Raw genomic sequence first — 27,419 nt, forward strand, 5'->3', positions numbered from 1 at the left:
CCTCCCAAAGTGCTGGGATTACAGGCGTGAGCCACTGCGCCTGGCCAACTCTATAGAAGATTTACAGATATTTTAGATCTTGTCAAAACCGTAAGAAGAAAGAAAAGGAAAGAGATTCATCCCTTCTTAATTTCTTTTTTTTTTTTTTTTCCCAGACAGAGTCTTGCTCTTGTCTCCCAGGCTGGAGTGCAGTGGTGCGATCTTGGCTCACTGCAACCTCCAACTCCTGGGTTCAAGCGATTCTCCTGCCTTAGCCTCCCGAGTAGCCAGAATTACAGGCATGCGCCACCACACCTGGCTAATTTTTTGTATTTTAAATAGAGACGGGGTTTCTCCATGTTGGTCAGGCTGGTCTCGAACTCCTGACCTCAGGTGATCCGCCAGCCTTGGTCCCCCATAGTACTGGGATTACAGGCGTGAGCCACCACGCCCAGCCCCCTTCTTAATTTCTTAGGGAACACTTTGGAAAACAAACATCAGCAGATAAAAAAAACGTACAGCCTACACAAGTGATAATATTCAAAATCCTCAGCCATAAAAATAAAGGCCTTTTATTTGGTTTTTCTATGCCAGTACAGAAACATCTGGACAACACTCTTGAGCCCGCAGAGGCTCACGGCCACACCCACTTCTGCTGCAGGGACTGTCTGCCGAGGAGCCGAACCGTTGAGACACAGTAGCCAGGCCCTCCTGAGGGCTCCAGAACTCTAGGTTTACGGGGTCACCTTCTTGTAGGTGACGTGAAGATGCTGAGTCATTGGCTGTGTAGTGGTTGCCATGGAGACTGTCTGTTCAAGTTTGCCTTCAGAATTCAGCCTGAACTTCCGGGTAATCTGAGCAGGAGAATGAAACAAAAATACCTTAGTTTTATCTTCAAAAGATTCAATTAATGCCTGTGTGCCCATTGCATGCCACACACTCATCACAGGCTGTGAGCCAGGCACCTGCCAGAGGAGGATAGACACACAGCCCAGGGCCCCTGGGCATGTCACAATCCAGGTGCCCCTCAGCTGCCTCCAGAAGACCACCAGGTGAACACAGGGATTGTTTATTTAGAAGTCACCTTTTTTGTCGATGGCCATACCACCCTGAACGCACCCGATCTCGTCTGACCTCGGAAGCTAAGGAGGGTCGGGCCTGGTTAGTACTTGGATGGGAGAAGTCACCTTTTTTTGGTCTCTACAAATTATATACCTGATCAGACAAGTGCTGAGCTTCCAATGCTTCCCTTCTCCACTGCCTCCCACTTTCACTGTAACTAGAACTGATGTCCAGTGTGTTCTTGGAAAGCTCAGAAATACCATCTTTGGAACAGTAATTCATCAGAATAAATTATAGCAGCTGTTTCCAACAAGAATCCAAGCCTATGGCAGCTAAGTCCCGAATGAGTCAGTGCTATATGCCCGGAACGTTTGCCGGCAGATTGTGAGAGTGACCACTGTCAAAAGACAATTATCTGATGGGCACTATCTCTCTAGTGCCCCAGACGTGTGGGGGGTCACGTGGGGGGGCACCAGAAGTGGATGAAACGGAGTTCTGCTTATGGCCACGGCTGACTACTCTGTAACTGACCGACCCTCTTGCAGATAACAACCCAGGTTTTAAGAAGTTTCTTTAAAGGTGTCAGAGAACCACCAAGTCAGCGAGGACCAGCACCCCAAAGAGAAGGAAGTGTGGAGGTGAGATCCAATTTGGAGCAACTGGCCCTGATGCTTTTGCTGCCTGGAAGTCAAGGGGTTCAAGGGGTGGAGGCTGAGAGGGATGTGGTAGCTAAGAGGCTGAGAAGCTGAGTGGGGCCTTCTCAGACTCATGGAGCTGGAGGGACAAACACTGGAATTCAGTGTCCGTCTAGGAGAGGCGCAGCCGGGCGTGGTGGCACGTACATGTAGTCCCAGCTACTCGGGAAGCTGAGGCAGGAGAATTGCTTGAACCCTGGAGGTGGAGGTTGCAGTGAGCCGAGATCATGCCACTGCACTTCAGCCTGGGTGACAGAGCAAGACTCTGTCTCAAAAAAAAAAAAAAAAAAGAAAAAGAAAAATAGCACCCCGAGGTTGGGCACGGTGGCTCACGCCTGTAATCCCAGCACTTTGGGAGGCTGAGCCAGGTGGATCACAAGGTAAGGAGATCGAGACCATCCTGGCTAACAGGGTGAAACCCCGTCTCTACTAAAAATACAAAAAAAAACATTAGCCGGGTGTGGTGGTAGGTGCCTGTAGTCCCAGCTACTCGGGAGGCTGAGGCAGGAGAATGGCGTGAACCCAGGAGGCGGAGCTTGCAGTGAGCTGAGATCGCGCCACTGTACTCCAGCCTGAGCAACAGAGCGAGACTCCATCTCAAAAAAAAAAAAAAAAAGCACCCCAGCTTTGGGTGCAGTCCCTGAAGGGTCCCATCCCAAGAGTAAGAGTTAACCAGAAACAGGCTGGGAAGTCCAGTTTCAAACCAGCTCAGCCTCTACTGAACATGAGCTGTCCATCCTTGACTGACAGGCAGAAGCACAGAACTGCTCTTTGGTGAGGATAACATCAAAGGAAGCCTCAAGTCATCTCTACAATTTTTCATACATAATGTCTAGAATCCAAGAAAAAAAGAAAAACTCCTTAGGTTACTAAGAGATAAGATCAAAAGAAAAAACAGGAAATAGACACCTCCCCCACCCTCACCCAAGGGATACCAATATTGGAGTTATTAGAAGACAATATGGAGAATTTCTGCAGATAATCAGAATTTATCAAAAAGATTAAAATATAATAACTCAAATTAAGGCCCCAATAATGAAATAAACAGATTAGACACAGATGAAGAAGGGATTAGTAAAATGGAAAATGATCAGTAGGAAATATCCACATTGAAGCTTAGAGAATAATGGAAAATACGGATGAAAGCATAAGGGACACATTGAAAATTGCAAAAGATTGAACACATGTGTAACCAGAGACCCAGAAGATGATAGGAAAGACAACAGAACACAGCAATATTTGAACAGATCACAGCCAATTTTCTGAGCCTAACAAAATATATCAAGCCACAAATTCTAATTATATCACAGCAAAACTTTGGCTGATAATCAAAGGCAAGACAATAGAAACCTGAAAGCAGCCAGGGGTGGGTGTGGGTGTCATGGTTAATTTTAGGTGTCAAAGGTCAAAGATGACCGATTAAGGAACACCTAGAAACCCGGTAAAGGATTATTTTGAGTATGTCTGAGAAGATGTTTCCAGAGGTGACTGACCAGGTGAGGAAGATCTACCCTCCATGAGGGTGGGCACCATCCAATAGGCTGGGGGCCCAGATAAAATAAAAACAAAGACAAGGCGAATATGTCCATCTGTTTGCTGGAGCTGGGATACACTCTTCCTCCCCCGTCCTTGGACAACTCCAGGCCCCCCGACCTTTGGACTCCCAGATGTCACCAGCACCTCCTCTCTCCTCAGGGCTCTGAGGCCTTTGGCCCGGGACCAAGAGTGACACCACTGACTTCCCTGGTTCTGAAGCCTTTGGACTTGGACTGAGCCATGACACTGGCATCCCAGGGTTTCCAGCTTGCGGAGGGGACTTTTATAACTATTGAATGCTACATTCGTTAAGTGTACGTGAAATATTCATGAAGTTGGGCCATATACTAGGGCATAAAATAAGTCTCCAACATTTTTTAACAGACTAAAATATTAGAGGGTATGTTGTCTGGGCCTTATAGAATTGAATGAAAAATCCTGAGCAATAGAATCTATTTTAAAAATTCTCAAATATTTGGAAAATAAGTAACATATCTCTAAATAACCCTGTTCAAAGAAAAAAAAAATCACTACAAAATTAGCCGGGTGTGGTGGCACATGCCTTTAATCCCAGCTACTTGGGAGGCTGAGACAGGAGAATCACTTGAACCGGGGAGGTGGGGGTTGCAGTGAGCCAAGATCGCGCCACTGCACTCCAGCCTGGGCAACAAGAGAGAAACTCCATCTCAAAAAAAAAAAAAAAAGGAAAAAAAGAAAACAATCACTAGAGAATAGCCACTGTACTCCAGCCTGGGCAACATAGAAAACCTTGTTTTTATTAAAAGAAAAAAGGAGAGAAAAGAAGGAAGGAAGGGAGGGAGGGAGGGAAGGAAAAGAAGGAAAAGAAAGAAACTACAGAAATGAATGAATTTAACAAAGTCACATGATACAAGATCAATATACAACAGCTAATTGTACTTCTATATACTTGCAACAAATAACTGGAAAATTAAAAAATCATTTCTAATAGCATCCCAAACCACAAAATACGTAGGAATAAATTTAACAAAATGTGTACAAAACTAATACGTTGAAAACTACAAGAAAATATAGGATGAGACTGATCTAAATAAATGGAGCACCTTACCATGGCACTGGATTGGAGGACTCAGTTTGCCTAAGATGGTACTTCTTCCCAAATTAATTTAGAAATTCAAGTAGTTCCAATGAAAATGTTTCTAGAAACTGACAAGCTGATTCTGAAATTCATATGGAAATGCAAAGGGTCCTAGGATAACCAAAACAATTTTGGAAAAAAGAAAAAGAAGAAAAGTTGGGTAACTTCTATCACCTGATTCAGTATAAAGCTACAGTGATCAAGACAGCATGGTAACAGTATAAAGACCGAAATAGAGAAGAGTAGGACAGAAGAGAGAGTCCTGGGGAAGAACCACACACACAAAGTGAGTTGATTTTCGACAAATGCACCACATACTTTAATAAGTTAAGGGTTCTCTTTTCAACAAATGGTGCTGGAAACAAGGTATCTTTATGAGAAAAAATGGAAAAAACGTGACTACTACCTCATACCATCTAGAAATAGCAATTCCAAATAGCATATATCTTAAAGTAAAACTATAAAACTTTTTGAAGAAATGCAGGTGAAAATCTTTGCTGCCTGGGCTAGGTGAAAAATTTTAAGACAGGACACAAAAAGCACTGACTAGAGAAGAAAAAATGGTAACAGAATTAAAACATTTGGTTCTAGACTGTGCATGGTGGCTCAAGCCTGTCATCTCAGCACTTTGGGAGACCAAGGAGGGTGGATCACCTGATGTCAGGTGGAGACCGGCCTGGCCAACATGGTGAAACCCTGTCTTTACTAAAAATACAAAAAATTAGCCGGCATGGTGGTGGAAGCCTGTAATCCCAGCTACTTGGGAGGCTGAGAGAGGATAATCACTTGAACCTGGGAGATGGAGGTTGCAGTGAGCTGAGCTCACGCCACTGCACTCCAGCCTGGGCAACAAGAGCAAACAATGTCTCAAAAAAAAAAAAAACCCGAAAAAAAGAAAAACAACATTTGGTTCTTCAAATGGAACTGTCTAGGAAACAGAAAGACAAGGCACAGGATAGGAATATCGTGTTGGCAAGTGCACCTGATAAAGGACTTATACCCAGAACAAACAACAGACTCTTACAACTCAGGAATAACACAAACACTCAAACAAATGGGCAAAAGATCTGAATGTTCATTTCACACAACAAGAAATACAAGTGGCAAATAAGTACAACAAAAAGATGAGCAGCATCGTCAGCAGGGAAGTGCAAATTAACATCACAATGAAATACCACCTTGTAGTGGCCAGGATAAAACTCAAAGGCCAACCCTTGGCGAGGCTGTGGGACAACCTTGCCGGGGTGTCAAGGGGCACAGCCACTCTGGAAGAGATTGGTGCTTACCACAGAACCCAGCAGTTCCAATCCCAGGTATGCACCCAAGAGGAAAAAAAAACATGTGTCCACACAAAGTTAGGTCTACACATGCTTACAGCTTTATTCCTAATAGCCCGGAACTGGAAACAAATAAAATAAACATCCATCAACAGAAAGGATAAACAAAACTGACACACTCACTGGCGGACCACCACACAGCAACAAGCAGATGTGGCACATGCAGCAGAACTGTTGAATCTTGAGAGCGTTTCAGTGAGGAAAGGAGACTGGAAACAAATGAGTGCCTGTGCTGTGGCTCCACTGATGATAATGGGCACTAGGACACTCAGAGCTGCTCGGCTGATGATGAGCACTAGGACACACAGAACTGCTCGGCTGATGATGATGGGCACTAGGACACTCAGAACTGCTCGGCTGATGATAATGGGCACTAGGACACTGAGAACTGCTCAGCTGATGATAATGGGCACTAGGACACTCAGAGCTGCTTGGCTGATGATGATGAGCACTAGGACACACAGAACTGCTCGGCTGATGATGATGAGCACTAGGACACACAGAACTGCTCGGCTGATGATAATGGGTAGTAGGACACTCAGAGCTGCTCGGTCTGCAGTGGCAGAAACCGGGCCAGGGGCTGTGAGAGGGCAGCGGGGACTGCCTGTGGAGCACAGGGACTTTCTAGGGCGCTGGGACTGTTCTCAGTCTTGACTGGGGCAGTGTTACAAGATTATATATGCTTGTCCAAACGTAACAAACTGCACACTTGAAGTGTCTGCATTTGCTCCATATAAAGTACACCTCAATAGAGGCGATTTTTAAAAAGTAGAAGCCATGATAATGAAGACAGTGTGGTATTGGCACAGGAACTGACAAACAGACCACCTGGAACCAGAGAGAGAGTGAGAAGCAGACCCCGATGAAGGATACTGAGGGGCTTGGGGGGTGGCTGCATGGGTGAACAGGGGGGCCAGGTTCTTCAGGCAGGGTGCAGGGCAGCTGGCCCTCATCTGAGAACAAGGAGAGGGGACAGCACTTCACACTATACACACAACTCAATCCCAGGTGGATTAATGACCTAAAGGAAAGATTTTAGGTTGAACTGTGAAGCTTCCAGAAAAATTCAGAATACATATTTTGACCTGTTAGTAAGGAAAGACTGCTTAACTAAGATATTAAAAACAGAATCCATAAAGGAAGAGATTGGCAAACTGAACCACATAAAATCCAGAACCTCTGTTCTTCAAAAACAATTTGTAAAACTCAAAAGATAATCACAGACCGAAAAAGCTATTTGCAACACATTTAGCTAACAAAGAGCTTTATTCAAATTATATAAAGAACTCTGACATGTCAGCCAGAAAAGGCACAGTGGAAATGGTCACCAGACCTGAACAGGCACCTCGCTGGAGGATGACCCAGCAACGATGTGAAAAGATGCTCAAGCTCACAGGTCACCGGCGGCAGCCCAGGCTGCAAAGCTAGGTCAAGAGCCACCCACACAAGGCAGGAAGCAAGGAGGCTCTGCCAGGCTGGGGGCCTCTCTGAGCCTCACTGTAAAATGGGGCCTGGGCCTGGACCTGCCTCGTCTCACGGCTGCTGCAAGGCACGTGCTGCACAGACTGCACGGGGCCCTGCAGTTACAAAGCACAGACACACACAGTACAGGGAATGTGCAGGTCAGTGGGAGCCTGGGGACCCCTTAGGCCCTCCCAAAAAGAGTCACACGAGCCTCTTCCAACACGCTCAGTTCTCCCCTGGGGTGTGCCACCACTGCTCAGTCACCAGACATGAGTGACAAGCTATCCCTGGGACAAGCTGGCCAGGGACCCTCGGCAGCTCACAGGCTCCACCAGGCTCAGTACACAGCTCATGGAGGCATTGCTACTCCCTGTGGGGCCTGCAGTCTGGGCCACGCCCACCAACACTCACAGATACAGTAAAGACACTCACACGTCTCGTCCCAGCCTGATCCCCCAGATGCCACGGAGCAGCTAAGGGAAGGCCTCACTTCCTCAATACAAGCCTTGCTCTCAAGAGGTTCCAGCCCACTCCTCCAGAGTGAGGGGGAAAAACCGGGTGCCTCTGCATCCACATGCAGACACCGTGTCTGACGCTATGGCTGGCAGCATCGATCCTGACAGCCAAGGAGGGGAAATGCCCCAAACAGCAGTCAGCGGGGCTACAGTGCCTAACAAGGGCCACAGGACGTCTGTACGGGGAAAAAGGGAAAATGGGACTGCTATCTCACACTACAGAGAAACAATAATCCCAAATACCATGCATCTTAAAAGGAAAAACTGGCCAGGCATGGTGGCTCACACCTATAACCACAGCACTTTGGGAAGCCGAGGCGGGTCAATCACTTGAGGCCATGAGTTTGAGACCAGCCTGAGCAACAAAGTGAGACCCCCATCTCTATTAAAAATACAAAAAATTAGCTGGGAGTGGTGGTGAACGCCCGTAGTCTCAGCTACTTGGGAGGACGATGTGGGAGAATCGCTTGAGCCCAGGAGGTAGAGGCTGCAGTGAGCAGAGATCGCACTGTTGCACTCCAGCTTGGGCGACAGTGCAAGGCTCTGTCTTAAAAAAAGTAATAATAAAATAAAAAGTAAAAAATTAAAAAAAAAGGTAAAATGTAGATGAAAATCTTGCTCACCCAGCAACCCGGCACAGAGCTCTGAGGTGAGGCCTCCCGGGTGAGGACAGCGCTGTGGCTCCTGCACAGCCCCCTACTGGAATGGCAGTGAAGGAACGCTGTCTACAGCGTGAATCCACAGGAGAAAGAGGGGAGGCGGCACAGCCACGGAACGTGAGGGGCTGGAAATGAGACGCACACGGGGACCTGACACAGCCGACCCAGGAAGGCCGAGGCTGAATGCAGCACCGGGGACAGGCGAACAGCCTGCCTTACGCCCCACAAAAGCTCTGTGGCGTGGCCTGAGTGTCTCTACGAGTGGCTGTGGATGAAGGCTGAAAACAGGTTTGCTTGAAAATGTGTTTCAGAGGCAATGCAGTATTATTTCATGTATTTATTTTGTGACAGGATCTCACTCTGTCACCCAGGCTGGAGTGCAGTGGCACAATCACTGCTCACTGCAACCTCCGGCTCCCAGGCTCAAGCGATTCTCCTACCTCACCCTCTCAAGTAGCTGGAACTACAGGCATGCCTCCCCAAGCCCGGCTACTTTTTGTAGAAACAGGTTTTGCTTTGTTGTCCAAGCTGGTCTTGAACTCCTGGGCTCAAGCGATCTCCCGCCTCAGCCCCACAAAGTGTTGGGATTCCAGGCGTGAGTCACCACACGAGGCACAGTACTCTTCTTAACAGCCAAGATGCAGTGACAACCAACTTGCCCATCAATGAGGAATGGACAAACAAAATACAGCACATCATCAATGGAATAATTCAGCCATGAAAATGAGTGCTGAGGCCTGAGGCACGCTCCAAGTTGGATACACCCTGGAAACCTTACACTAAGTGACAGTCTATGGCCCCAATTCTATGAAATGCTCAGGACAGGCAATCTACAGAGAAGGTAGATTAGTGGTAGCCAGGGATTGGGGGAGATGGAAGTTGGGGCTGACAGCTAAAGGGTACCAGGTGTCTTTTTGGGGTATAAAAAATGTTCTGGCCAGGGGTCATGGCTCATGCCTGTAATTCTAGCACTTTGGGAGGCCAAGGCGGAGGACTGCTTAAGCCCAGGAGTTCGAGCCCAGCCTGGGCAACATGGCAAAACCTTGTCTCTACAAAACTACAAATAAATTAGCCGTGCTCATTAGGTGGCTCATGCCTGTAATCCCAGCATCTTGGGAGGCCCAGGTGGGTACACTGCTTGAGTCAGGAGTTCAAGACCTGCCTGGGCAATGTGGCAAGACCCCATCTCTACTAAAAATACAAAAAAAAAACAAAAAACCGGGCATGGTGGTGCACACCTGTGGCCCCAGCTACTCGGGAGGGCGAGGTGGGAGGATCGCTTAAGCCTGGGAGGTGGAGGTTGCAATGAGCCAAGATCGTGCTACTGTATTCCAGCCTAGGTGATGGAATGAGAACCTCTCTTAAAAAAAACCCCAAATCGAAAACAAACAAATTAGCCAGGTGTGGGGGTGTGCATTTGCAGTCCCAGCTACTGAGGAGGCTGAGGTGGGAGGATCACCTGAGTCCAGGGGGATTGAAGCTGCAGTGAGTTATGATTGTGCCACAAAAGATAAATGTTCTAAAATTAATTGTAGTGATGGGTACACAGTGCTGTGAATATACTAAAAACCACAGAATTGCACACTTTGAGCGATTTGAATAGTATGTGAATATCTTTTTTTTTTTTCTGATAACGGAGTCTCGCTTGGTCGCCAGGCTGGAGTGCAGTGGCACCATCTCAGATCACTGCAACCTCTGCCTCCCAGGTTCAAGCAATTCTCCTGCCTCAGCCTCCTCAGTGGCTGGGATTACAGGCGCCTGTCACCAAGCCTGGCTAATTTTTTTGTATTCTTAGTAGAGATGGGGTTTCACCATGTTGTCCAGGCTGGTCTCGAATTCCTGACCTCAGGTGATATGCCCACCTTGGCCTCCTAAAGAGCTGAGATTACAGGCGTGAGCCACCGCGCTCAGCCCTGCATTATATCTTTAAAAAGCTGTTAAAAATACATGAGACAGCCGGATGTGGTGGCTCACACCTGTAATCCTAGCACATTGGGAGGCTGAGCTGGGTGGATCACCTAAGGTCAGGAGTTCAAGACCAGCCTGACCACCATGGAGAAACCCCGTCTTTAACAAAAATTTTAAATTAGCCCAGCATGATGGCACGTGCCTGTAATCCTAGCTACTTGGGAGGCTGAGGCAGGAGAATCCCTTGAACCCAGGAGGCAGAGGTTGCGATGAGCTGAGATGGCGCCACTGCACTCCAGCCTGCGCAACAAGAGCAAAACTCTGTCTCAAAAAAAAAAAAGAAAAAAAGAAAAAAAGAAATACATGAGACATGCTGAGTGACGGGTATACGGCAAACAAACATGGACACAAACAAGGCAGCAGCGGTCACTCCCCAGCTTCCGCCACCAGCTCCCCGTATCGAGGCAACTGTGCCTCCCACTACCGGCAGAGGGTGACATGAGACTCTGGGCCTCAGCTGTGCCCAGACACTGGGAGCAAGAACCAGGCAGGGGCTGCTGCAAGACCAGCCCCGGAATGACCCTGGGCACTGAGGTTCTGAAGGGCTTCCCTGGTTGGGACATTTCACTCCTGTCGCTACAATGCGATGCTGGGCAATGGAGCGCGTCCCATGGGCTGCACGTGGAAAGGATGCTGGAAGCTCACACCTGTTTCCTCCAGACTCTGCCCCGTGCCCTGCCCTGTGCTGACCGTGCTCCATGTCCTTCCGCTGTAATAAGTCAGCTCCTGCCACGTCCTATGAGGCCTCCCAGTGAACCTGGCTGGGGGTGGTCCAAGGGACCCCAGACATCTAAAGGTGGCCTATAAGATGCAATCCAGAACCAAAACAAACAAACATACAATTAAAAGCAACTTGGGGCAGGGCACGGTGGCTCACGCCTGTAATCCCAGCATTCTGGGAGGCTGAGGAGGGTGGATCATTTGATGTCAGGAGTCTGAGAACAGCTGGCCAACATGGTGAAACCCCGTCTCTACTAAAAACATAAAATTTAGCCAGGCATGGTGGCACGAGCCTGTAATCCCAGCTACTTAGGAGGCTGAGGAAGGAGAACTGCTTGAACCTGGGAGGCAGAGGTGGCAGTGAGCCGAGATCATGCCACTGCACGCCAGCCTGGGCGACAAGAGTGAGACTCTGTCTCAAAAAAAAAAAAAAAAAAAAAAAAAGGCCAGGCGCGGTGGCTCACGCCTGTAATCCCAACACTTTGGGGAGGCTGAGGTGGGCAGATCACTTGAGGTCAGGAGTTGGAGACCAGCCTGGCCAACATGGTGAAACCCTGTCTCTACTAAAAATACAAAAATTAGCCAGACATGGTGTCGCATGCCTGTAATCCCAGCTACTTGGGAGGCTGAGGCAGGAGAATCGCTTGAACCCGGGAGGCGGAGGTTGCAGTGAGCTGAGATCACACCATTGTATGCCAGCCTGGGCGACACAGCAAGACTCCTTCTCAAAAAAAAAAAAAAAGGCAACTTGGAAAGAATACAGGTATGGTGGAGGAAGAAGAAAACCAAAGTCTACCATTAATGTCCTTGGGGAGGTAGAGAAATTGTTGTGTCCATGAATGAAATGAGAACAGGACGCCAAGAATGAGGTGCATGGAAGACAAAGGGGGCTCATGGAGTATGAGTTCAACAGCAAAACAAAGTCTTCCATACAACTACTGGACATCAACAACGAGGACACCTCCCAGAAAACAGAGCAAGAGATGGGAGGAAAAAGTAAGGGAGATTAGAAAACAAAAGGCCACTGCAGGAGTTCCAGGAGAAGGGGGGGTAGTGGGGAGGGAGTCTCAGGACGGCAGCTCTACTCCTTGTTCTTAACAGAGCAGACCAAGCAGCTCTGAGAGTTCCGCAGGTGGAATTCAGGTATCACATCTGAGTACCCAAGGTGAGTTTTAGATACCGGCAGAATGCACGGTGCTGACTCAGGGATAAGCATGTAAACATTAAGCAAACAAACAAAAAAAATAACATTTTTGACTCAAAAAAGGTACGCGGAAAAGGAACAGCCATCATGGAGCCCGTGATCTGGCTGTGAGCGTGGGGACTCGGCTGAAACAGTGGCAACCCAGTAAAATCAGGACACACACTCTCCGGGAAGGCGGGAGTAGGACATGCATGGGAACCAAGTTGGGGTCTTGGGTACGGGAGCAGAATCTTCTTCATCCACGGTGAGCAGACGCTCGGTCAGTAAGGCGTAATCGGCAATGTTAAGAGGGAGCAATCAACACACCTCATGGCTAAATATGGAGCTAAAAACTAAATGAATCAGTTAAAAGAGTTGAGACCGTTTACCTCTAATGAACAAGAAATAAGGGTCAGTTGAGTGGGAATACTATGTAACAGAACTCACAAACTGACAGATGATGAAGAAACAAAGGGCCAAAGAGAATTTCAATCATACAATTAGGAAGTCTGATTTAAAGACAAACAGCCATGGGTTGCTTAAGGACAGATACATTCTGAGAAATGTGCCATTTGGTGATGTCATCATTGTGCAAACATCACAGCATGCACCTACACAAACCTAGATGGAATGGCCGCCTCACACTTCGGCTCTCTGGGACAGCCATGACTCCTTAGCTAGAAAAACCTGCACAGCATGTAGTTACGTGTATACGTATATGTACAGTATATAGACTGTACTATATACTACAGGCAACTGTAACACAATGCAAAGTATTTGTGTATCTAAACATAGGAAAGGTACAGTAAAAATTCGGTATAAAAGATTTTTAGGCCAGGTGCGATGGCTCATGCCTGTAATCCCAGCACTTTGGGAGGCTGAGGTGGGCGGATCACGAGGTCAGGAGTTTGAGACCAGCCTGACCAACATGGTGAAACCCCGTCTCCACTAAGATACAAAAATTAGCCAGGCGTGGTGGCGTGGGCCTATAATCCCAGCTACTCAGGAGTCTGAGGTAGAATTGCTTGAACCCCAGAGGCGGAGGTTGCAGTGAGCTGAGATCGTGCCACTGCACTCCAGCCTGGGCGACACAGCAAGACTCTGCCTCAAAAAAAAAAAAGAAAAAAAAGAAAAAAAAAATCTAAATTGTTGCCTTCAAAACATTTGGGGAAAAAACAATAAAGATAAAAAGGTCCACCTGTCGGCCAGGCGCAGTGGCTCATGCCTGTAATCCCAGCACTTCGGGAGGCAGAGGTGGGCAGATCACGAGGTCAGGAGATGGAGACCATCCTGGCTAACACGGTGAAACCTCATCTCTACTAAAAATATAAAAAATTAGCCTGGCATGGTGGCGGGCACCTGTAGTCCCAGCTACTCAGGAGGCTGAGGCAGGAGAATGGAGTGAACCCGGGAGGCGGAGCTTGCAATGAGCCCAGATTGCGCCACTGCACTCCAGCCTGGGCCACAGAGCGAGACTCCGTCTCAAAAACAACAACAACAACAAAAAGTCCACCTGTCTGGCGCATGCACCATGAGCGGAGCTGGCGGGACTGGCAGTTGCTCTGGATGAGTCAGTGAGTGAGTGGTGGGTGAATGGGAAGGTCTAGAACATGACTGTACACTACCATAGACTTTATAAATACAGTACAGTTAGGCTGCATTAAATTTATAAACATATTTTTATTTTTAAAAAGTAAATGTGCTACATTAGACGGCTTCTTTCACTCATGAAGTGAGAAATTTTTCAGCTCCATTACAATCTTATGGCCTGACCATCATAAGTGGGGTCTGTCAGTCCATCACTGAGGGAAACTTCTTTTTTCCCAAGATGGAATTTCACTCTTGTCGCCCAGGCTGGAGTGCAGTGGCATGATCTCGGCTCACTGCAACCTCCGCTGCCTACCGGTTTCAAGCGATTCTCCTGCTTCAGCCTCCCGAGTAGCTGGGATTACAAGCACCACCACCACGCCTGGCTGATTTTTGTATTTTCAGTAGAGACAGGGTTTCACCATGTTGGCCACACTGATCTCGAACTCCTGACCTCAGGTGATCCACCTGCCTCAGCCTCCCAAAGTGCTGGGATTAGAGGTGTGAGCCACTGCACCCAGCTGGAAAACAACTTTATGCAGCACATAAAGCTACAGAACTCTGAACCTAACAAGGAGGACACATTTCCCCCAATACATATTGGAAAGATGATAAACACTGACTTTGGCTACAAACAAAGTCCCAGGAAATTCCCCCAACACTGTAATAACAGGGACAGCTCTTTTCACCCCCGCACAAGCCTAGTAGGACAAGCCCTCCAAGATCCAGCTCTTGCCTCCTGCTCTCCTAGCCTCAAGGTCCCTGCCTTCTGTGTGTGCTTCCTGGCTTCCTCGGTCCTGCTCATGTCAACCCAATGGGGAGGCCCAGCCCCTCAGGTTGTGCTTCCAGCTTCTGTCCATTAAGTCGCTCGGTAGAGGACCCCAAAGCCCCTGGGGTGCAGGGGCTGCATGGCAGAGAGCCTTCCCCTGAGCGCCACGCCCAGGCTTCCCAACTCCATTGTCTCTGTTTCCTCCCTCTATCTGTAGAAAAAGAGCCACTTTTTGTTTAATTAATAAAACCCAAATCTAGTTATTTAGCAAAAATAAACATGCAAACAAAAAAAAAAAAACAAAAAACCCTGGTAAAATAGATAACCTCTGACAAGTATGATCAAGAAAAAGAGAAAACACACACAAAACATCAGTAAAAGAGAAGTGACATAGAACGGCAGATCAAGAGAAAACAGTATCTATTACTTCTTCCAAAAATTCTGAAAATCTCATGAAACGGACACTTTTCCAGGAGAACTTGAATTTGCAGATGGAGCCAAGTAAGAACGTGGAGAGATGAGCAGTCACGGAACAAAGGAAAAGCACAGCTTAGGTCTGGTTACCAGACATCTTCCCAGAGAGGCCGACCAACTCCCACGGGGCCACCCTTCGCCAAAGAACATTTGCAAAAGCTAAGAAGCTCCCAGCTAGCCTGTGAATAACTCCAATACCAAAATGGACAATGATGTCTAAAAGCAACATATCATGACAACTCAAGGTTATCCCCCAAAAACAACCATGATCCAACACTGATGAGCTATTAATATAATTGATCACAGCAGTCTCCAAACTTTTTGGCCCCAGGAACTGGTTTCATGGAAGACAATTTTTCCACAGTTTGTGGGGGTGGGGGTGGTTTTGGGATGAAACTGTTCCGTCTTAGATCATCAGGCATTAGATTCTCATTAGAAGCAAAACCTAGATCCCTCATATGCGCAATTCACCGCAGGTTCGTGCTCCTATGAGAATCTAATGCTGCCACCTGATAGATAGGAGGTGGAGCTCAGGAGGTCATGCCCACTCACCTGCTAGCCACTCACCTCCTGCAGTGAGGACTGGTTCTTAAGCTGCATTAACAGCTTCAAGAGGAAGACAAGGGGGAAAAACATAGATTCATCCCCAAAAGGTTATAAAAGCATTTGATGAAATTCAAAATTCATTTCTGAATACAACTCTTAGCATACTAGAAAATGAATCTTCTTAACCTGAAAAAGACTGCCTTTACCAAGACACGCACCTGCACTGGAAAAAAAAAAAAGTAGAAAAATTTTACAACTAAAAAAAAGACTATCCGGCTGGGCGCAGTGGCTCATGCCCAATCCCAACACTTTAGGAAGCTGAGCCGGGTGGGTCACTTGAGATCAGGAATTCGAGACCAACCTGGCCAACATGGTGAAACCCCGTCTCTACTAAAAATACAAAAATTAGCTGGGTGTGGTGGTGCACGCCTGTAACCCCAGCTACTCGGGAGGCTGAGGCATGAGAATCTCTTGAACTCAGGAGGTGGAGGTTGCAGTGAGCCGAGATCGTGCCACTGCATTCCAGCCTGGGCAACAGATTGAGACTCTGTCTCAAAAAAAAAAAAAAAAACAACAAACCTACCTTCTTATCTACCAGTAAGTAATCTACAGTGAGCATCTTACAGGTGGTTGATACACAGAACTATTTCCACTAGAGTCAGGGACAAGCATGCAACAAACATTCACGCCTGTTGTTCTATCCATGCTGTGCCTAAGATCCTGGCTGTCTGGAAGTTACACAAGTGGCCCAGTTCAACACAGAGAAATCAGAAGTGTCCACACAATTATCAATAATCCATCTGAAGATTAAATGGGAAAAAAATCTATTGACAAGCAATAAAAATGACAAAGCACTTGAGTTTACCCTAACATGAAATGTACGAGACCTGTATAATTAAAACTATAAAGAAATAAAGCTTTTCTATATACTAAAATACACAAAACATGACCTAAAGTCACCGTAATACACTGCCACGCTGCTGTATATTGCTACCCATGAAAATATGTCAATTCTCCCCAAATTCATTCATGTATTCAATGCAGTCTTGATGTACATTTTATAAGCCTTGAGATGTTTATTCAAAAGTTCATCTAGAAGAGGAAATGCTTAAGAATGAGTAAGAAAATTTGGAGAAAAAATGTGGGAAACGTTCCCTTAGACATTAACATGTAATATATGCTGTGAGAGCTAAAAATGTGTTACTGGTAAGGAAGTGGACAAGCAGACGAAGAAAGACAAACAAGGCTGGGCACAGTGGCTCATGCCTGTAATCCCAGCACTTGGGAGGCTGAGGCAGGTGGATCACTTGTGGTCAGGAGTTTGTGACCAGCCTGGTCAACATGGCTACTAAAAATACAAAAATTAGCTGGGCATGGTGGTGCGTGCCTGTAATCCCAGCTACTCGGGAGGCTGAGGCAGGAGAATCACCTGAACCCAAGCGGTGGAGGCTACAGTGAGCTGAGATCGTGCCACTGCACTCCAGCCTGGGCAACAGAGCAAGACTCCTTCTCAAAAAAAGGAAAAAAGAAAAAAAGAAACAGACTCCTATATTTATGTGGATGTGGTTTAATGTTTGTATGACATTCCAAATCTGTGGAGTCAGGATGGAATTCGATGAATGGTGTTGGGACCACTGGGTCACTCATCTGGAAAAGTTAGAATTATACACTGCGTCACTCAAAAAACAAATGTGAGAGAGATTAAAGGTCTAGGTGGTAATGTAAAAAGGAAAGCTGTAAGAATACAAGAAATGAAAGAATAGGCCGGGTGCGGTGGCTCACGCCTGTAATCCCAGCACTCTGGGAGGCTGAGGCAGATGGATCACAAGGTCAGGAGATCGAGACCATCCTGGCTAACACAGCGAAATCCCGTCTCTACTGAAAACACAAAAAAATTAGCCAGGCTTGGTGGCGGGCACCTGTAGTCCCAGCTACTCAGGAGGCTGAGGTAAGAGAATGGCGTGAACCTGGGAGGCGGAGCAAGCAGTGAGCCAAGATCGCTCCACTGCACTCCAGCCTGGGTGACAGAGTGAAGACTCCATCTCAAAAAAAAAAAAAAAAAAAAAGAAAATGAGAGAATATTTTTATCATTTTGGAGTGGACAACTTCCTTAGCAAGAACCCAAATCCAGACATTGTAAAGGAAACAGCCCAGAGGCAACAGGAAAGCTGAGCACCTGTGGGGCACAGCCCATCATGGACCAGGCCGCAGACTAGGGAAGTATGTGTCACAAATAAAGCAGACAACAGATTAACCCATGGCATATAGAAAGCTCCTACAAATCCTTAAAAAAAAAAAAAAAGGACAATTGGGCCGGGCGCGGTTGTTCACACCTGTAATCCCAGCACTTTGGGAGGCTGAGGCAGGTGGATCACCTGAAGTCAGGAATTCAAGACTAGCCTGACCAACATGGAGAAACCCTGTCTCTACTAATAATACAAAATTAGCCAGGCGTGGTGGCGCATGCCTGTAATCCCAGCTACCCGGGAGGCCGAGGCAGGAGAATCGCTTGAACCTGAGAGGCGGCGGTTGCGATGAGCCGAGATCCCACCATTGCATTCCAGCCCGGGCAACAGAGCGAAACTCCGCCTCAAAAAAGAACAATCCACAGAAAAACAGGCAAAGACTTTGAATATCAAGTGCACAGAATAAGAAGTACAAACGGCCAGTGAGCATGGGGAATGAGCCCTCCCGCTCCTAAGTTAAGATTCAAAACATGGGTGAGATTTCATCTTTTATTCTCAGATCTGAAAGGACCGAAATTCTGAAAATATAACATATTGTTAAGGAGTGGGGAACCAGCTGCCCTCATGCACGAGATAGTGGGAGGATAATCATGAAGAAATACAATCTAACGGTGTGTATCAAATTTAAAATGCACCTGTCCTTTGATCCAGCAATTTAACTGGGAAAAATTTATCAATAGATATGGATATATCTGTAAACATGGACAACCCAAATGTAAAAGGATGTTTGTGACAAACAACAAACCTCAAAAAAACCACACCACCGACCAGCCGAGGAGTGGGCAATGAAATTAGGGAACATCCACCCTGGGATGGTCCGAGAAGGGAAAAGGAGACAGTGAAGACAGGCCTGTGAGACACAGTAGCAAGACACGCACTACCTCACGGAAGAGGAAGAGGCTGACTCCACAGACTGCTGCAAACACAAGACAGGAGCGTGCTGGGGGCAGAGCTGGGCTCACCTGCTCTACGTGGGGCTCCTTGGCGAAGGAGATCCTGGCGATGGAGTGGGATGCGATGCACAGCTCCTGCCCGTTCACCTCACCCTCCTCCACTTCCACCACACCTGCAAGGGAAGGGCAGTCAGCTCACCCAGCAGCTGCTTGGCTTGCAGAGAGGCAGCCTTGACTCTCCTTGCCTGCAAGCCAGGACTCCACAGGAGGCCCCAACTCTGCAGCTGTGGAGGCAACGATATTTCTCTTCCTCCCCACTTCACCCTGTGGATACGGAGGGAAAGCCCCAACTCTCCTCACAGCACAGGCAGGTGCTCTGTGGAAGGCCACCCTCTCCAGACTGGGCCCCAGCCCTCCCACCTCCACCCACCAATCAGCCTGGCAGAACCACCCCTAGCACATGCAGTGGCAGAAGTCACGGGTGGGAATGGACGTCCAGGAAGAAACACTGATCTAGAGTCATGCAGGCTGGTTTTTTTTTCTTTCTTTTTTGAGACAGAATCTTGCTCTGTTGCCCAGGCTGGAGTGCAGTGGTGCAGTCTTGGCTCACTGCAACCTCTGCCTCCCAGGTTCAAGTGATTCTCCTGCCTCAGCCTCCCAAGTGGCTGGGATTACAGGCATGCACCACCACACCCAGCTAATTTTTGTATTTTTAGTAGAGACGGGATTTCAGTATGTTGGCCAGGCTGGTCTTGAACTCCTGACCTCATGTGATCTGCCCGCCTCGGCCTCCCAAAGTGCTGGGATTACAGGCGTGAGCCACTGTGCCCAACCTGTTTTCCAGCGATTCCTAATGAACGCACATAGCTGATGGCCATTTCTGCAGATGTGGCACTGGGTAAATGGGCCCTCATGGTCAGGGGGTTGCATGCACACAACCTGTGTGCAGGAGGCCCCTGCAGCTACACAGTCGGCCCCGCAGGCTCCCACGACCACTCTCAACACTCAGGGCCATCCCCACGGTCCCCACCAGCAGGTGCCTCAGCAGGGTTACACATGGGGATTCCTGCACCCCTGCTCAGAATGCAGGCGGCGGCCTCCCATGGCCAGCACTCCTGCCCCGCAAGCCGGGCCTCACCTGTGTTCTGGGCGCTGACAAAGGCCACCTTGTTGGTGTCCGGCTTGAGGCGAATGAAGCCACACTCTCTGTGCATCGGCTTGCGCGTGTCCGGGTGGAAGGAGTTGAACCTGGACGGGAAGTTGGGGATGGGAAGCCCAGGCACTGGCCTCCAAGAAGGCGTGGGCTGCATGGATGCCAGGACTGTCCAGGCTGCCCTCCAGGTGGCTGCTCCAGCCACACCTGCACACCTGCCTGCCCCCACCACCACCTTGCTCATTTTGGCTGTGTCTGTCTTACCTGCTGACCCTCAGCTCCCGAAGACAGGATTGTTCTTAATCACCTCAGGGCATATCCTTGGTCCTAGGCCCATTAGCCCAGGCCTCACACAGTGTCAGCCCTCAGCACTCCCTTGCAGTAAACCTCACCCTAACACAATCTTTCTCTTTTGAGCTATGTTCTTGTGTAAGAATCTAATCAATTCCTACGGTAAAAAACAGAAGAGGTGCTGAATTACGGTATGGTTTCTTATCACCCTTCGTCATTAGTTCAAATTCTCAACAGTAAAAGACAGGCACCTGCATCTTGAACTGAGGGCACAAACCCACGACTTAAAAACTAACTCGCTGGCATGGTGACTCAAGGCTGTAATCCCAGCACTTCCAGGGGCCCAGTCGGGTAGATCTCTTGAGCCTAGGAATTCGAGACAGGGCTGGGCAACACAGACCCTGTTTCTACAAAAATAAAAACAAAAAAACCAAACCCAAAAAAAAAAAAGCCTCATTTATCATTTCACCAACCTAATGAGTTTCTATAGGGAATCCATCTCTATGATTCTTAGAGATAAATTTTATTTATTTTTTTGCTCTGTCACCCAGGCTCGTCATGGTCTCAGCTCACCGCAACCTCCGCTTCTTGGGTTCAAGTGATTCTCCTGTCTCAGCCTCCTGAGCAGCTGGGATTACAGGCGCCCACCACCACACCCGGCTAATTTATTTATTTATTTATTTTTTGAGACTGAGTTTCTCTCTTGTTGCCCAGGCTGGAGTGCAATGGTGCGATCTTGGCTCACTGCAACCTCCGCATCCTGAGTTCAACTGATTCTCCTGCCTCAGCCTTACCGAGTAGCTGGGATTACAGGCATGCGCCACCATGCCTGGCTAATTTTGTAATTTTAGTAGAGACCAGGTTTCTCCATGTTGGTCAGGCTGATCTTGAACTCCCAACCTCAGGTGATCTGCCCACCTCAGCCTCTCAAAGTGCTGGGATTACAGGTGTGAGCCACCATGCCCGGCCACACACCCGGCTAATTTTTGTATTTTTTTTTAGTGGAGACACAATTTTACCACATTGGCCAGGCTGGTCTCGAACTCCTGACTTCTAGTGATCCACCTGCCTTGGCCTCCCAAAGTGCTGGGATTACAGGTGTGAGCCACCGCACCTGGCCGAGATAAACATATTTATTTATTAAAAAAATTTTTTTTAGGGTCTCACTGTGTTGCCCAGGCTAGTCTTGGACTCCTGGACTCAAGTGATCCACCCGCCTTGGCCTCCCAAAGTGCTGGGATTACAGGCACGAGCCACCGCGCTGGGCCAAGACAAATTTCTGTTGGGCTAGTGATGGTGCTACACCTTCTAGAATGGTACATGCTCACTAACATAACCCCGACAAAGAAATACATTTATACCATATTCTAGGACACACACACAAACACACATACCATCACATTTACTGAAATATATTTTCCACTCTGGTTCATTTTTCTTCAAATGCTAGTCACAAAATTGACTTTCTGACTTTTTCGTGGGTTATAATCTATAGTTTAAAAAAGACTGCTTGGCTTCTGGGTTATTTTGTATTACCCAGAATTCTCACCTTTTGGTTTATGTGCAGATGTATTACTTTGACTTCATGCATTCAATCAATAATAATATAAAAAGGTATGAGATATTTTTAAAAACAATGAGATCTTCTAAAAGGGGATGGAGGGTCTCAGAGCTGGGGGTCTGAAAGCCAGGTGCCCAGCCCCGTTCTGAAACTGCTAGGCATTATACAAATAGTACCAAGTTGGTTTAATAAGATTCTTAACATATAGTTGTGTAATGGAGACTGAGGAAGGAAGAGTTTGCTTTTTATACTTTATTGTTTAAACTTTAAAAAAACTGTGTATTACTTCTATACTTAAAAAATAAAGATACTTCAACCACTCCCCATCCCTGGTAGCTCTCCTCTACTTCAGAGGCCTACACTGCTATCTCCCTAAAAGCAGGCAATTTCTCCAACTGTGGGGTGGAGGTGGTGGGAAGGGACACTGAGGGACCTCAAGGGACTTTTGCTTTCTTGTAAGAATATGAGAACCACATACTAACAGCATCCTTGTGACCCCAAATAGCTCAGAGGTACGTGTAAAATACAACCATGCACTATTATTTTCAGTAATACTGGGTGACTAATTTTTTTCTTTTTTTTTTGAGACAGGTTCTCACTCTGTCACCCAGGCTGGAGTACAGTGTTATGATCACGGCTCACTGTAGCCTTGGCCCTCCCTGGGTTCAAGCGATCCTCCCACCTCAGTTTCTCGAGTAGCTGGGACTACAGGCATATGTCACCACACCTGGCTAAATATTTATTTTTCAGTAGAGACAAGGTCTCACTATGTTGCCCAGGCTGGTCTTCAATTCCTAAGCTCAAGCAATCCTCCTGACTCGGCCTCCAAAGTGCTGGGATTACAGGTATGAGCTACCGCACTGGCCAGGGTGATTAATTTTGATACATAAATTAAGTACATGCATTTGTTTTTATGTTTGGATTAACAAGCCTGTAATTTGGTGGTCAGCTTAATATCTCCAAAAATATAACAGAACCAGAAAGTATCATTTTTACCAACTCTGTGTCTCAGTTGCACATTCAGGCAAGAGGACACCTTTCTGAAATAGATGGACAAGTTCCTTTTACACCTTCCTGCTTGGCCTTTGTCTTTGATCAGTATGGAATTATTTTCAGAGACCTAGGTGGCCTTTGTCTTTGATCAGTATGGAATTATTTTCAGAGACCTAGGCGGCCCACGAGTCAAGCAGGGTGGGCTTGTCAAGGGAGACAACTTACGAGAAGTTCAGCATGGGCTGGCCCACGTGGGAGATGTGAACCTCCTCCAGGTACTGGAAGGGCTGCAGTGTGGGGTAGGTCCCAGCTCCAGGTGGGTCCGACAGCCAGGTGCCCAGCATCCAGGACAGTGGCTCCACCACTGGGTTCATCTTGGGGGGCTCTGAGGACAAAAGAATGAGACTCTCAGTGGCCTCCCTCCAACCATGCCTTGCTGAGCTTTAAGCAGAATGCACGTTCCATATCGACGCTTGCTTCTGGTGGCCACAGCTAATCCTGGGGGACCTGTCAAGAGGGGGAGAAAATGGTCAAGCAACTGTAAATGTCATACTGAGAGATCCACCTTCAGAAGCCTCTGCAGTTCCTGCAGAAAAAAGAGATCCAAGAGGGGCCAGGCGGGGCGCAAGCAAAGCCAGAGGCCTCATGTCCTACAGCAAGGCTAAAAGCAGCTCACATGGGAGGCACGGTGCCCTGGCGTGAAGAGTGTGTGAAGAAGACAAAAAGCACGAGGGAGAAAATGAAAAGGGGATGCAGGGTCTCGGGGAAGGCATAGCGTGAGGAGCCCAGGGGCAGGCGGGGTTTAAACGGGAAGTAAGACCCCGCTTCCCTGAGGAGGAGCTGGGGCTTCAGAGCAGCCTGTGTAGTGGCCAGGAGACCCCTTTAGAAGGTCTCCTGTGGGGGTTCAGTCTCTCATCCCACTAAGTGTGAAGGATGACACCACAGGCCTGGAACTCAGAGGTGGGGGTGCAGTGATAGGACAGCAGGGAGGGGCCGCTAGGTTGGCTGTTCTGCTGGGCAAACTCAAAGGGACCCCTGCTTCCTGCCTCGCTCAGCAAGGACTGGGTGCTCCTGAGCGGCTTTTCAGGATTCACTCACATGACCCTCACCCTGGCTGGATGCACGGGCCCTGCTCTTACTCATTTTCTAAGGGAGACCTGTGCGAGGACCACAGGAAAGCCCCACTGCATGCTACCCACCAAGGGCGCTGGAAGAGAAGGACTGATCCCCAGAGGCAATCCCAAAGACCTGCTTCCCAGGCCTGCTTAACCCTCAAGTCTCAGTGCTTCAATGGACAGAACGGACACTGACACCCAGAAGCAGCAGCAGGGACAGAAGCAGCTCTGTGGCCACACAAGCCTCATCTACGGAGTCCAAAGATGCCCAAGCACAGAGACCGGCCTGCACACCAGGACTGACCCCTGGCATCTCCTCCAGGCCTGCGCAAGCAGAAGACGGACTGACAGGGACAGGATCAGGACTGACCCCCAATGTCTCCTCCAGGCCCGCGCAAGCAGAAGACGGACTGACAGGGACAGGATCAGGACTGACCCCCGGCGTCTCCTCCAGGCCTACACAAGCAGAAGACAGACTGACGGGGACAGGATCAGGACTGATCCCTGGCGTCTTCTCCGGGTCCGCGCAAGCAGAAGACGGACTGACGGGGACAGGATCAGGACTGATCCCCGGTGTCTCCTCCAGGCCCACACAAGCAGAAGACGGACTGATGGGGACAGGATCAGGACTGACCCCCAGTGTCTCCTCCAGGCTCACACAAGCAGAAGACAGACTAACGGGGACAGGAGTTCTTGGAACCATCGCAGCTTCTGAAATTACACAACCTTTGGACTATAAATTCCAGGCAGTCTGGGAAAAGAAGATCTGGGGAAAGGAAAGCAAAGGCTCTGGGGGTGGAGGAGACCACGTCCAAGAACAGCTTGGAACTGAGGAGGACCGCACATGTGGCCTGGCCCAGTGGCCAGCCCTGGGGCCCAGAGTGAGAACCGTGGGTGGAGAGCAGGTAATGAGCACTCCGCCTGCTGGCTGCACAGGGCAAACGTAGGTGCCCTGAAGCAGGAGAGTGGGAGAGTCCGTTCCTTTTCCAGACTGACCTGTGGTCTTTCAGTATTTCCTTTTTTGTTTTTTTTTAAATGATGATTAAAAAATTTTTTTTTATCAGTATTTCCTCCTCAAACTCCCTGTGAAAAGTGGGAAGGTGAGGATGGGAATATTTGGACTTTAATAAAACTTTCCTAATTAGACAATAAGATAATTTTTAAATCAAGATTTTCATTGCAATCTTTCATGGCGATAAGAAATAGAAGCTTCTGAATCCAATGTGTGGCTTCTGGAATGAGGCTTGTGATCTATCATAGCTGATCAATTCTTTCATCATTCAATGTGCTGGACACTCTTCCAGGGAGAAGCTAACGGGACAGTCATACATCCCTACGGAGCATACATTCTAGCGAGAGCAGACAATACACAAGAAATGAGTGAGTGATGCAGAACTGAATGTACATTAGGAGATGAGGCAGAAAGGGAGACGGGGCTGTTGGAGCACTGTGAAAACCTACCCAAAAGGGACAAGGACACCCTCCCTGAGAAGTGTGCACAGACCAGGCAGGGGATCAGGGTCCCTGCAGCTATCCTGGAGAAGAGCAGACCAGGTGAAAGTGCCAGAGACGGAGGTCCTGGGTGCGCAGGCCTGGCCTCGCTGGGGAGGAACAGGAGGCCAATGTGGCCAGGGGAAGGAGATCCTTACCCCTCGGAAGGGCCGTGACCTTGACTCTGAGCAGACAGAAGCCCTCGAGAAGGCTGAGTGGGAGGGACGAGGTCTCTGATTGCAACCACAGGAAACCAGGGAGGGCAATGGCAAAAACCCTGGTGGCAGAGGAGGGTGGCCTGGGCCAGGTCGCCATGGTGGAGGCAATGGAAAGGACCTAGATTCTGGATCTATCAGAGCCACCCAGATGTGCTGATGGTCTGGATGTGAAACACTTAAGAGAAGACGGTTAATGGAGGTTTCTGGCCTGAGCAACTGAGAAGACAAGTTACCATCAATGGAGAAAAGGAAGAATGAGAAGAACCTTGGGAGGTGTGAAACGTGCTGATTTTCTAACAGCAAAACTCAGTCATCTGGGATAGCCCAAGTCCTAAGATGGGCTAAACAAACACCATAATTTCTCAGACAGCCAGCTATAGCCTTGGAGACCTTTCAGTTTGGTAGACTTTATCCAGCTCAGCACTGAAAAGAAAGAGGCTTTGGGCCGGGCGCATTGGCTCACTGAACCTGTAATCCCAGCACTTTGGGATGCCGAGACGGGCAGATCACCTCAGGTCAGGAGTTTGAGACCAGCGTGACCAACATGGTGAAACCCTGTCTCTATTAAAAATACAAAAATTAGCCGGGCGTGGTGGCGCACGCCTGTAATCCCAGCTACTCGGGAGGCTGAGATACAAGAACTGCTTGAACCCGGGAGGCAGAGGTTGCAGTGAACCGAGATCGTGCCACTGCTCTCCAGCCTGGGCGACAGAGAATTTTTCTCAAAAAAAAAAAAGAAAGAAAGAAAGAGGCTTTGCAAACCTCAGGTTTTTGGGCCGGCTCTCTAGCCTGTGCGGAGCACACCCCACAGGGACTGCCACGGGGGCTCTGGCTCTCCTGGGACCGGGTGGACCCACTTCCACTGGTGAGTGCAGCCTTCATGGGAGCTGAACCCTGTGGGAAGCGGCACCCTGGGCGCCGGGGAGCAGCGATCCAGAGTCCAGGCTCTGAGCTGCTGCACCGGGGCCGCGATCTCCACCCCTCATGCCCGAGTCCCCGGCATGGCCACCAACCGCCTGGGTCCCGAGGGCCCCAAGGAAGAGGTCAAGGGGCCTGGCGGCGCTCCCCAGGGTCCCAGTGGAACAGGGGCGCCAGGGCCGCGGCGCCGGGTATGGCCTTCACACTCCCCACGGGGCAGGACAGCCCCGGACTGGGGTGAAGGGCGCGCGCCGCAAGTCCTGCCTCTGCTCCGGGGCAGCCCCCTCCACCCTCCGTCGGCCCCGCCCCGGAAGCGCAGCCCCGCCTCAGGCGCCGCATCTCCGCCCTCTCTTGCGCCTGCGGGACCGGGTGGGCCGCGCTCGCCCCCTAGCGCCAGGGTCACGCCACCGCGCCCTGTTTGGGGAGCGGCGGCGGAGTCAGGGCGGAGGCCGGGCGGCGCTGGGCGGCGGGGGGCGCTCACTGGCTGCCACCTCACCTAGCAGGAGTCACAGGGCTCACTCAAGACCTCTCTGCAAGAGCAGAAGCGGGAGCCTCACCAGCCCCTCCACAGACCAGAGCGACCGCGCCCCTCGGCTCGGAGCCCCCATCCTTCCCACTCCTGCTCCCCCAGCCACGGGCTCTTCTCCCGGCCCCTCATCTACTTGGCAGACGCCTCTCACCCGCAGCCTCCCCCGGCCTTTCCCTCCCACCACCCACCATGGAGTCCTCTCCGGGAGGCCCCGTCCTCCATCCAGCGCTCCTCAGAGGGGACCGGAGAGGAGGCGCTCCTTAAATGGGGGAGAAAGACGGACAGAGCCAGGGACAGCGAGAGACAGACAGAGACAGAGAGACAGGGTCAGAGAGACACCGGGATGGGGCCAGAGACAGAGACACAGAAAAGGATCTTACTCTTTCTTTCCTTAAAACCA

General features: G+C 49.0%; 1 protein-coding gene across 4 annotated transcripts in view; it reads right to left on the reverse strand.

The window, feature by feature from the left end:
• Nucleotides 1-513: 513 nt before the first annotated feature.
• Nucleotides 514-27,419, reverse strand: part of THAP4 (THAP domain containing 4) — a 52,551-nt gene continuing 25,645 nt past the window's right edge. For 2 of the 4 annotated variants that reach the window (XM_054477386.2, XM_054477388.2), the window contains 4 exons: nt 22,974-23,133; nt 19,889-19,998; nt 18,820-18,923; nt 514-833 (listed from right to left, as the gene is read on the reverse strand). In XM_054477386.2, coding sequence (XP_054333361.2) covers nt 714-833; nt 18,820-18,923; nt 19,889-19,998; nt 22,974-23,133 — 494 coding nt within the window. In that variant the 3' untranslated portion in view covers nt 514-713. Of the gene's footprint in view, nt 834-18,819; nt 18,924-19,888; nt 20,038-22,973; nt 23,134-27,419 lie in introns of all 4 variants that reach the window. The other 2 variants (XM_063648444.1, XM_063648445.1) reach the window with 2 other exon arrangements.

Source organism: Pongo pygmaeus, chromosome 11 (assembly GCF_028885625.2).
Source record: "Pongo pygmaeus isolate AG05252 chromosome 11, NHGRI_mPonPyg2-v2.0_pri, whole genome shotgun sequence".
Classification (NCBI taxonomy): Eukaryota; Metazoa; Chordata; class Mammalia; order Primates; family Hominidae; genus Pongo; species Pongo pygmaeus.